We start from the raw sequence: 13,223 nt of genomic DNA on the forward strand, positions 1-13,223 counted from the left end.
CAAATTACATACAATCCTTTAACTACGGATTGTACCGTATTGCATACATACATGTCTGGATATAATGTATAGTTAAGAGAAACGTTTTCAGCTGTTTGAAATTATTTTCAAAACCTTTGTAATATAGTGTAGTGTTTTTGATTTATATTAATGCGTACATATACATACATATAAGATAAAAGCTAATTATGTTGTACAAATAACAAATAACATTCAATTGCTTATATATACTCCTTGCCGTTTAGTTGTACAACCAGAATTTACTCGTGTAAATGCATAGTGGGCGGATTGTTAAATTTCGTAGGTCTTTTGGTGGATTTTCTATTGCCGAAAATATTGAAGATATTTAAAATAAATAGAAAACTGAAATGAAAATGTCGCATTTTTTATTGTTAAACTGTTAAATAATATTAAGCGCGAAGCTGTCATGATGGGTAGGTAGGAGTGCCTCCACCATAGGCCATTTTGTTGCACTGTTGTAGTRGTAGTCGCCATGCTTTTTCGTTTCATCGTTGCGTTCTAACCATTTGGTGCTCCCAATGAAACTGCTTACATATATCCAGTTTGTGAACAACCATTCAAGGTAAGATGCCTGATGGATTCCTAGTTTTTGTATCGGGTTTGTGATAGAGCTGGTCATTCACAGAGAAAGTGGAAAGCCTTTCGTGCCTCGTTATAGTGTGTGTAAGTCTGTAATGTTGTTATTGATTTCCATCAGCTTAGCTGTTTGTATAAAATGCATATAAAGCTCTAATTTCATCGTCCCCAGCGGGCGTGATTTTAACTCGGCCTCGGATTCGTCTAAACAGTTATATAACTTTGTCAACTCGTCTGCTTTTCAGTTGCCGAAAATTTTCTTATAACCGTTAAACCAATTTATGGGTAAGTCGAGTTGACTTGCCAGTGAGCTTAAAGCTTTTCTACAATCGTTAACTATACTGGAATTAATCTTTGGCGTCAACAAGACCCGCAGTGCAGTCTAGCTATCCGTATATAGGTTGCATTCGGTGTCCTCCTGTGGTTATTCAATAGAATTATACAGGCCTTCTCTATACCTAATACATCCGCTTGGAAGATATTGGTTGAACGAGATAGACGGATAGAAACATAGATGTCAACAGTCCATTTTGGACACGTCGATATAGGTAGATGTAGTATCTTCCGCCCCTAGTAATTAGGATGTTGAAACAGGAAATAATATGAAAATAGCGTCGTCCTGAGCCAGCTTAGTTAGTTAATCAGACTATATCTTAACAAGGTTAGGTTTCAATAGTTACTTGTGTTAATGTTAATTTTCCAATTCAGTTTGATATCGATTTTAACCCTAATTACAATGGTGATTTGTTTACTGTCAAAAAACGTTCAAAATTTTGAGAAAAATTCTTTCTTTTTTCAATTTTGAATTTCTAATTTTTTTTTTTACCATAGGTAATGTATGGTATCTGATAGTAGAGATTTTTTTATTTTAAGTTTCATGCACGGATTAGGCTGTAATCACTGCAGTCATGGGAGATCGCATGTAATTTAATTTTTTCTAAATTTTATATATTGTTAAATATGTATAAACTTTATCTTTCTTATCACGATAAAACAAAATGTTTTTAAAGAACATATTCCGTGCACCTATACGTATGTATGCGTGTACATACAAACATTGACTTCCGTTCCGTTGCGGTTTCGCTTATCAGCCGCTTAATGATGAACTACACGCGACCCTATATATTATTTACTATTATGACAGCAATAAAATAAACTTTTTGGATTTTGATTAAAACATTTTAATGTGTTTCATGCAAAACTGTTTCTTAAATAACGCGAAGGCTTTGTTTAATAACAAGTTTTTTACTCAAATAAGAGAGAGTGGCCACACCGCATATTTAATTCACAATAGAGAAATGTTTTCAAGTTGCATATTGTTAATGGATTGTTGTGCTAACTTTCTATTTTATCTATAGTGACGGTTGGTTTATCTATTAAGGCTAATAGAATTCAAGATGGAGTTCTATGGAAAGTAGTACAGAAACTCTGGAACGAGAATCTATTAAAAAATTTAATATATAAAGTTTACTCCTGTCAATTCGTTTAATAGTTTTGAATTCTGTAAAAACCAACTTTCATTGGAATCCAAAGAATCTATTTCTCAAAATCTTACCAAGTTAACTCAAGTGATCGCTTGCACAGATAGGCGGAAACTGAACGAATGTAAAGATCGACATCCGGCAATCAATTATTATTGTCGTAATTATTACTTTGACAACCGTATATAAATCCCGATATACTTTGGATGTCAGATGAATAATTTTATTACACTCTTGTGTAACATGTTGTGGGAATATAATTTGAGGGTTGTTTTTTTATCCTTTTTAAAGGATAAGACCAACTTAGGATTAGGGAAAAAATCGCAAAAAAGTGATATTTGTGAGAACTTAATATGTGGGTTGTGGGTGCCCTGTTTAAAGGCTAAGAGCAATCTAGGATTAAGTGAAATAGCAACAAGAATTATATCGTAGTACAATATAAGAACATAAAATAATTTTTCAATTGATAGAATAATGAAATAATATAATTTGTACAATTCGGATGTAGTGTCGAAGCGCTTGTGTGAGTCAGTTAAACTAAAAGTTGATAATCGTTTTTTACTCAACATCATTTTTAAATCGTGCGACGGTGGAACTCGGACACTTTCGCAGGCACCCACTTGAAATTTTAACTGTAGCTTCACAGCTACATTACCAATTAAACTATATACGATATTTTTGTTAAAGGTGTAATTTTTGTTTTTTTTTTTGTAAAAAGTTTCCTACTAATTTGTTCAACTAAAAATGGATACGTGATTTTTACAGATTCGCCATTTAGCGTAAATTTGATATAAAGTTTAAAACACGTACGTCCTTTACTAGCAAATTTCGGGTACCGTTTTTTTTATTTCCGATAGCACAAGTTGCTGGAATCACCGTGACATGTTGTAAGAGATTGTCAGAGTAGCCATCACTGCTGTCATAGAATCAGCGTCACCCATCCAAAGTGATTCTGAAAATTGGCAGAGTGGTCATAATTTTTTTTGAAAATTTCTATATTTTTTACAGATACAAATACTTGCTCAATAATTGCGAGAAGATTCCTTGTTCTTTACTCCCAGTTATATGTTCTTGTCAAAGTTAGTCCATATTTTAACGATATATGTATGTATGTATGTATGTATGTATGTATGTAGGTGGCTTAAGGAGTTATACACAGTTAAAAGGACGAAAAAACGATTTTTCCAGAAATTTTTTAACTGTATTTAAAGATATTTGTGTTTAGTTTGGAAAGGAAGTACAGCTGATCTCTGGGTGCTCCTCTTAAAACAGACGTTTTGCGGCGACAACTATAACTCTGAACTTTATTCTTTGAAATTAAAAAAACCAAACAAATTTAGTTAAAGTAATGTTAAATCTTAAATTAATCGAAGGAATGAGCAAAATAGAATTATTTGATAAAATTGTGGTTTCTCAAAAAAAACAAAACCGATTTATGACCAAAATTTCGATCTCAAATTGTTTATAAGAAAATATTTATCTGCGAGAAAAATTTTTGGACTTATTACTAAAAAATATATTTAAGAAGATCGGGTTAAAATTTGATACTAATCGGCTTGGCCGTTTTGGAGTAATGTTGGTTACCGACTTTGAAAACACCATTTTGAGACAAACGTGTTTAAAGTTTTAAATGTACTTCCAAGCACTCTCAAACGTCTTTTTAAATTTTAATAAAATAATATTGAAAAAAATATAGTTTTTGAAAATTTTAACTGTATATCGTATAACGCCACAATCTTTTGATAGAAAAACGTACTCCATATTTAAATAAATGCGCATATTTTTCTGTTGAGTGTGGCATTACATTTCAATACTACCCTGGGATATTCTTACTGCTAGTCGAAAGTGCTTAGCATTCTACTATTATTTATTTAGAGCCGGCAGTGGCCATCGCACAGTGATTATCGGACGTTCATTCAGTGAATAAAGAGCGCTAATTTAGCGCGCATTACTTAAAAAAAATATATATATATTCTTATAGATCTTTTTATGTGCTAGCTAATCACAACTACTTAGTAAACAATCTTAATAGTGTTAAAATAAAATTAAACTTGCTCATAATAGTTATTAGTAGTATTACAAAGTGAGTTGACTACTGTGGGGTATTTTATATATGAACGTATGAATGTAAATAATTGCAATGCAGTTTATGCATATAGTATAGTCAAAACTTGAATTGTAGAAGTTCAATTTTGTGGTATGCGTATACATGCATATAAATGAATTGATTATTATTTGCCACAAATGCCTGTAATCATGAGATTCATACGATGTTTCCCCGCTCATTCTTATCGCTTAAAAAAATAAGTGCACAATTAAATTATACATGGATGTGTTATTAATAATCCAAAAATTGTGAAAACAAAATCAAATTATTTTTTAGACATATATGTATGTATGTATATGTATGTATGTACATGTTTAAAAGCTATTAAAATGTACATACATATATGCATTAATTAAAGTTGTTTTATAATAGATTGAATGTAATCGGCAGCGACTTTAAGCAATGTTGCGTACATAAATACATATAATACATACATACATATGTACATATCGCCGCTTAAAATGCAAAACAATGTATCTTGGAAAAAAATCGTGGAAATCGTTTTCAGATATGATAACCATTTTATAACCAAAATTTTGTTTCAATATGAGTGTTTGATAACCAATATATGTACTATGCATAACCAAAACTCAAACTTCTTTCAATATGAAAAAATAATAATTAGAAAATGCTGTCAGATATAATAATCAATATATAACCATTTTATAACCAAAACTCAGGTGTTGTTTTCATATATGTACATACAAAAGTGTTATATAACCAATATATAACAAATTTATATCCAAAACTTAAATTTTATTTCAATAGGAATGGTTTCTATTATATTATCGCTCGTAAACTTATGAAAAGTGATGTTACGTTGTTTTACAATTTAGGTGACGATATATTGTTCAAATGTACCTACATGTATGTAAATATGTATATAATATTAAAATGAATAACAGTGTATAATCGAAATATAATGTGATTTTTAATAATTTTTAAATCATATCATACACATACATATGTACATATAATAATTATTGCTTAGCTTCAACGGCTATCAAAGTCCCAATCGCAAATATGAATGCAAGTAATATTACTTAAATATCCTATATATTTAGGCGTGGGCATGGTTGTTATAAACATTAACCATACGTAGACATATCTAACTGAATAAATAAATATAAGAAAGAGGATTGCACCACGAATTTGTGTATTTTGTGCCCAAGAGTCTCACTGGATGCAAAACTAACAAATATTTATAAACATTTCATATTCTTATCGTGTGGTGTGCATGATGTGTGTGTGTGTCTGTGCTCACCAGCAATACCTACATATGTATGACGAGTCGCTTTCCTGTGAAATTCGCAAGAAATCTACAGCAACAGTCACACATATGTACATACATATATTTTTAATGCTTGTCTGGAATATTTTTATGATGTGTATTTTTGTTGTTTAAGAATATTTTTTGGCTCTTTAAAAGTAGTCTCGCATAACGTTATGTTAATTTATCAATCAATATTCTAAAATAATTAATGGATATTTAAATAAGGAGTGCATAATTAAAATAATAAAAAATTCAACAGGCTATATTAAGTTTGTCCTAAAGTTTGTAATATCCGGAAGAAAACGTTGGTGGTTCTATATGAAATATATGTAATGTAGGCAACACCTTATGTGATGCTGGCAAGCAGCAACCAACTTCACATCTCAAGGAGTAGCGAGAGTTGGCAAATACAGTTGGCAAAAGACAGTTAGCGAAGAAGTTGGCAAACGCAGCTGATCATATATTTTTCAATTCATTCATTCATTGTCCAATTAATTTGAACTTAATTATAAACAACATTTTTTAATAAATATAATATTAACTTTTTACATACACGTATGTATGTACATAAATGCGCAACCTGACGAGTTTAGTCAATTTAGCCATATTCGTCTGTTTGTCCGTATATACGCGAACTAGTCTTTCAGTCTTTTGAGATCTCGATCTGATGATTTGCACACGTTCTTTTCCCTCTACCTCACCGATATCAGAACACTACAGGGTTTGTCAGGAAAGCAATTGGCTTGAATAAAACACAAATTATTAAACTAATCGTTACAATACTTTAAAAAATTTAAAATTAGGCTCCGTCTACCTTTCATCGACCTTTTCAGGCAACGAAACAAAAAAGTCCTGGGGGCCACATCTGGGTTGTAGGGCAGCTGCGGGAGCATTGGAAAGTTGGCCTTGTTTAGGTAGCTGTTCACAAGAAAGGCGGTGTGAGCCGGGACGTTGTCGTGGTGCAACTTCCAATCGGATGCAATGTCTTGTCGGACCCGATTGCATCTTCGTCTGTTGTCTTTAGTCTGTTGAGGACTTCCACGTAAAACTTGGCGACGTCAAGGGGGACGATATCAAAAAAGACAATGAGCATCGTTTTCACTTTGAATATGCTTATTCATCAGCGACCTCTTCCCGGCTATCCAAAAAGGCCTGAGGCCATCGAAACACACCACTGGGTAAGCCTGCTTGATCATATAAAACGTCTCTGTCGCAGATTTACCGAATTTCACACAGAATTTAAACGCGTTCTTCTGCTCTATCGAATACTGCGCTTTCGGCTTGCAGCACTCACAGAAACATGTCGCGTTATAATGTTTGTCCTAACTCTCCACGTGCTCGGAGACAACTGACTAGCCGCTCGTTCGTTAGCTAGGAACGCCCTCTACCGAATCCAGTCGGTGCGCACACGCTCAGAAGCACAATCACGGCGGAAGAAAATCTGTCCTATTACTTTGCGGATAAACCCTATATAACATATAGTATCCATACAAACTGAACGATCAAAAGAAAGTTCTTGTCCAAGGCAATCCTATACTCTCCTGGCAAATTCTTAAGATCGGGCCACTTTAGCTGATATACTAACTGTGCAGAAAACATTTTTTTATTTTAAAAGATATCTTCATGACATTTGGCAAGGATTATGAGCCCAGGCAACATTACAATTTCCGAAGAAAGTGTTCAGGTTGGATCATCGAACTATGTATATCATGTAGCGTTCGTGTAAACTAAACGATCAAAATCAAATTCTTACATACTATGAAGAACATAGCATATGGAGAACTCATTCATTTAACAAGATATTCTAACGAAATTTGGAATTTCGATTTTGCAATTAAATTCGATGAAATAAATTACAATTCAAGAAATTTAAATTTGATTTCTGTTTGTACAATAAATTTCATAAGTTGAAAATATTTGTTTCGGCCGATATGCATCAATAAAGCATCAATCAGACAAAAAAAAAAAGGTTAACCCCACCACTAAGAACTTGATTATCGCGACAATTATTAATATTCGCATACATATTACATACATACACATGAAATTTTTTATTTGCTAATGTTAATAATCTTTGACATTTATTCAAAGAATTCAATGCGAACGAAGCTGCAGGAAAAGTTAATTTCTATAAAAATGAGCAGACATGGATTATTATTATTATGCTATCAGTAAATATTTGACTACCCAGACTTCCTTAGTTGACATACAACCATAACAGAATCGAGTCGAGCTTTACGGCCCATTTTATTTATTGATTTGAAGCTCTACATTTGGTTGCTTAAAATTGTGTTTCTTTTCCTCGTTTTTAATCGTAAAAAGTTGTTGCTTTCTTACTATATTACAATGGCGGTTCAATAGTTATTTAACCTCACCATCCGGGCCGATTCGATGCAAAGAGTAATTTACTATCGTATGGATCGTATGGTACATTCTGAATTCTACTGATTTCGTGCGGACACAGGAATGACCGCTGAGCAGTTTGTTCCACAATTATTGTTCTTAGTTTGTGATTTAGTTTTGCTGCCTTACCTCGATGTACGTAACGTTTGTGATTATAAAACACAAAAAAAAAAAAAAAAACGAAAAAAAAAATTGAAAACTAATAAATAATCTTTTGTTTGCTTTTTACAATTAAACGCCGAAGCTTAGCTTGAACCTGACCGATCCCTTGAATGGGAACAGCATTCAAGACAGAATAAAGAGATAGCGCAAATATTGTATTTAACACTAAAAATCTTTGAAGTCATTCAAGAAACCACAAATATCCCTAAAACAAAAACGTTATTTTTTTTTTTGCTGCAAAACAGTATTCAGGAAAAAAATATAGGTTTATGCTATTTTTGCTATCAAACATCTTTGTGAAGCGTAAAAAATAAGTATCTCGACACATTTATACCTAAAAAGTATATATCACATTCATATACATACTTCAAATGCAATAGAATAGAAATTTCCGAATTTTACGAGCTCAATTGTTTACATAATGTTTACAGCTTTAAATTCGGAGGTTACCGAGCTCTTGTTTGTAAATGCTAGGGCTAAACTTCTAAAAAGCCACCAGGACGTAAATATGAGTATGCCACCTGGAAATGGTGTGATGTTGCCGCCATTGGCGGACGATGATTTAATGCCGTTATATGCAAGTTTACGAAGTTTATCCGATGGCACCGCACAAATGCGCACAACACTTTTGGCATTTCAAAACGATCAAATCATCGCCAACGATTTTTTTAATGGCTACCAAAGCGGCTTGGAACCACTGCATATTCCCTCAACAGACACATTATCGTTAACAGAGCGCAAAAATGGTTTAATTATGAATGTGGGTATTCTACTTAGAGAATATGGTGTCATTCAGGACCAGCTGATCGTTGCATTGAAAGTGTGGCAACGAAAGCAGGCCTTTGCTGGCAATGGTGCACCGTTCCCAACCTATTTAGATGGTATACAATATGTTGTGGAGTCCTTAATGGATCGCATGGCAGACATTACATTATTTATAAGTAATCTGCTGCATTTTGGAGATGACCCAACACTTAATGAGTTCTTGACACATGCACAGACCTTACATAACATACTCATCTTTTCAACATTCATCGTCGAAAAGCAACCGCCACAAGTGAAGAAAAAGGGTTCCAAGTAAGTAAATGTTGTTAAACAATAAATAAAAATTTTATTAAAGTCCCATAAACTTTCAGACTTCAAGCAACTGTGCGCTGGTTGATCGGTGATAAATTGGGCATTAATTTGAGCAAACCAGTTGTAAAATGTGAAATACTCTCAGGTAAAATTGTAATGTGTGTTTTTTACATGGAGTTAATATCGGGTTTCTTTAATCATATCTTATATACAATAACTACATATTTTAACGTAGTGGGATAGCTTTTATCGTAGATCTTACAAAATAATAAATATTCTTATAAAATATGAAGAGTTCACCATACTTTTGGCTAGATGAAGGATACATTTCACCTTATTTCTTTCTTCTTTAGCCATTTCGACATAATTATTATATTTACAATTTCTAAATATTTAGTTTGGCTGAGCCCAAGATAGAAAATCATGACTGCGATGATTTTGATAATAGAATATAATTCTTCCCATTCTCTATCCATTTTAATTCGATATCATCAGTTCTATTTATGACTACTGAAAACATACATACTTATCTAGGAATACATATTATAGATTCAAAAATTCAACGTCAGAAACGGTCCGTTCTATCAAACTTCCAAACTACACAATGTACTTTTCCTTGTAAACAATATACTTTTCTGTCAAAGTAAATTCAGAAAAAGTAACCAAATAAAACTGTCGTAATTTCGTTTACAATAATTTTGCATTCAGTATACAATTTAAATATTATATGTACGTACGAACTTGAAGTAATGAATTTCTTATTTCACAATATTTTTAGAGGCTCTAGCAAAACGACTTACAATTGAGAATATTCATATGCCACCAGAGTGCAATGGCAAAATGACAGGAAATGAGTGCCAAATGGAATTCGATGCCAGTAATAGGAGTTTTTCAGCAAATTTTTCGTACGAACACAATACAGAATATTAATTTTCTAAGTTAAATTATTATGTGTTTATTACAGAAATCTTGTAATCCACGACAACAAACGCTCCGTGAAGAAGGGTTCCGAAATTGTTGCAGACGGCAAATACGCTTTGCTCTTTTACACAACCGCGATATATAAGGGATATGCGATAAATGTAAGTTTGCCAAAGTGAATGTATGTACAATTAATACCTAAGTAATAAGCATGGGAGTGTTTAAAGCATTTTCATTTAAGAAAAAAATGTATTTGAAATGATGCATTTTCGTAATTATTAAAACTTCACGAATATGTTACGAGTGTTTACGCAAGTACCCTAGGATCAAGGAGGGTCGTAAGAGAGTTAGTCTCAAGTGACAACACAATCGTTTAAAATGTGAAGGAAATTGACCATGAGAGAGGTAGGCGAGGTTCCAATGATTTCTAAGCAGCGACATACACACTTTGCTCGCTTGCTTTATTTATTTAATTATTTGCACAATTTAACACCAAAAAATACATTATTACTTGGGAAAAGTATCGCGTTAAGAGCTTGACAATTTTTCTACTTGACCCAAAAACAGGCTATTTCGAGCAGAATAGTAAAGCTAAAGCGAATATCATTTTTGTTTTCACTCAAATTTTACAAAACTGTGTATGATTTTCATTAGCAAAAGTTACCTTTGTAATTGCATCTTCATTTTATATTTAGTGTTGGGCACTCAGTCTACCCATAGTTGTTGTGGTACACGATAATCAGGCATCAAAGGGCTGGGCCACAATTACCTGGGATAATGCGTTCTCCGAAATTGAACGTGAACCATTTAAAGTGCCAGAGCGAGTACATTATATTAAACTGTTGGAGACATTAAATTTGCGATTCGCCTACTATACAGGTCGTCAATTGACTGCAGAAAATTTGGAAGTTCTTCGTAAGTTGAAACAATCGAATTATACATAATTTCTTAAAATGAAACCTCATTTGAATTGGCAGACAAAAAACTTGTAGGTGAAGCTGTTCAGCCTAACGAGTATATAAGTTATTCACAATTCTGCAAAGATAAGTTGCCTGACTGTGGCATTACATTTTGGGATTGGTTCTATGGCATAATGAAATTGACAAAGGCGCATTTCAGGCAAATATGGCAGGAGGGACATATTGTCGGATTTATAAGTAAGCTTAGAACCAAGGAAATATTGTCGCAACAACCCATGGGGACTTTCCTACTTCGCTTCTCGGATAGTCAAAAAGGTAATAATGCTTGCATATAAATCCAGACATACAGGCATACATACATACACACATATATGTATATTGAATGCGTAATTTGAACTCATAAATTTTAGGTGGAATAACTATTGCCTATCGCGACTACTGTGGGAACATAATATTTTTGGCGCCGTGGACTTGCGTACATTTTCAAATACGCTCCCTGGCTAATAGTATAGGAGATTTGGATGTTTTAAAGGTTGTATATCCCACCATGATGCCCAGCAATGTTGCTTTCTCTAATTCACCCACAAAGCACAATGGTAATTATGCGGATTCTGAATACTATATAGATATGATTATGCAAAACTTTTATCTAAAAAAAAACTCAATAAAATAAAATAAAAAAATACGCAATTTATCCAACTTACGACGCGAGAGAAGTTATAGTCGCAATAGGTACAATTCTTATACATTTCTCCATCATTTACCACAGTTCTGGCTTCTTCTGGGCAGGCTGTCTGAACCAATTTCTTACTATTATTTATTTTTTTCAATAAGAAAAAATATTTTATATTAAAAAATATATAATGTATATATACATAGATTGAATTTAAATTTTTTTCATAGTTTCAGCAACTAAAGCAAAATCTGAAGAAGGTGGTTATGTAGACTCTATAATAAAAGTGCAAATTGAGCCCGCCTCTTCTAATGACCAGCAAACGTAAATGCCTTATATAAATACGAAAAGTACATAAACTAATTCTTTAATCTTACCCTAGTTCGCCACAACTTCCTGAAGCTACTGTTGCAGACAATACCAGCATGCAGAATATGCACAGTTTCCCAATCGAACAACTTGGTAAAATATTTCTTTATTAAAAATTATATATAAAATGTATATTGAAATATATACTGTTAAACTATTACAGAAAATGAATTGAATATCTTCAATCACCAAACGTGAGTTGATTATACAATTTTCCATCATCTAACTAAGATTGCATGTGTTTTGATAACCACATTTGAATAAGATCCCGAATACATTCCCATACAGGAAAAATTTATGTATCAATATAAAAAAATGAACATATTTTTACTTTTTAATTTAACTATATGCAAATACTTTTATGTGTTACTGTCAATAGTTTCAATCGCATTGAATGGCAGGACTGGGATACCGCATATTCAACAGCATCGACAGATGACTTTTCCTTAAGCGAAATTATGTCCCCTGGATCATCAATGATTGGAGTTTGAACTCCATATAAGGATCTTCATATAACTATATATATGTATATACAGGTACACAGATATTATCAAATAGATAGATATTAGAAATTGTTAACAGTTTTTCATGAGTAAATTTGCAAAATACTATTTATGAAAAATACTTGTTGTTAGCTTTAAATCTTATACATATAATAAGTTTCTATATATTTTATAACGTAAATACTTGTACATTTTATAATTTTTTTATCACTACCGTATATGTTTAAAAAACATATCGATTATACTTGTGTACTAGCCAGTTTTGTAATTATTTTCTTTTTTTTTATTAGTGCTTATTAACATATATATTTTTGTACTATATATATTATTAATAAAAAGTGCAATCAATTATATTAACTCGCTTATTTAATCCATCATTTAATGATTATACATAATCTGATATTTAGGAAGAATCTTTTACATTCTAAGTGTGAAATTAAAAACAAAAGTTTTCAGTTACATCCTTCTAAAGTGTCGGTAGGTAGGTCAAAGAGCTTTTAGTTTATCTCAAAACTATATTTTTCAAATCTGCTTGAATAATTTCTCAGCTCGTTCAGCTCTACATGTTCTGTGTATAATGACCTACCAAAGGCGAAAACGATGAAAATTTTGGATAAAACACATCTTTTTTTAACCTCAAGTCATTGCTTGGACAATATCTTCTAAGAATTTTGTTTTAGGTTACGAAGAAGACCGGAATCACTGTTGTAGTGGAGAACCTTTTGTTTTGTGCTGTC

General features: G+C 32.4%; 1 protein-coding gene across 1 annotated transcript; it reads left to right on the plus strand.

The window, feature by feature from the left end:
• Positions 1 to 3,966: 3,966 nt before the first annotated feature.
• On the plus strand, positions 3,967 to 12,626 carry LOC108970734 (signal transducer and transcription activator-like). The gene is made up of 12 exons (XM_018936273.1): positions 3,967 to 4,161; positions 8,455 to 9,100; positions 9,160 to 9,245; positions 9,879 to 10,005; positions 10,065 to 10,182; positions 10,717 to 10,936; positions 10,999 to 11,256; positions 11,352 to 11,537; positions 11,845 to 11,938; positions 11,997 to 12,076; positions 12,147 to 12,177; positions 12,363 to 12,626. The coding sequence occupies exons 2-12, from the start codon at positions 8,532 to 8,534 to the stop codon at positions 12,472 to 12,474; spliced, it is 1,881 nt and encodes a 626-aa protein (XP_018791818.1). The 5' UTR covers positions 3,967 to 4,161; positions 8,455 to 8,531; the 3' UTR covers positions 12,475 to 12,626.
• Positions 12,627 to 13,223: the final 597 nt, after the last annotated feature.

The sequence above is a fragment of the Bactrocera latifrons genome, unplaced genomic scaffold, assembly GCF_001853355.1.
Source record: "Bactrocera latifrons isolate USDA-ARS-PBARC rearing strain unplaced genomic scaffold, ASM185335v1 scaffold_107, whole genome shotgun sequence".
NCBI lineage: Eukaryota > Metazoa > Arthropoda > Insecta > Diptera > Tephritidae > Bactrocera > Bactrocera latifrons.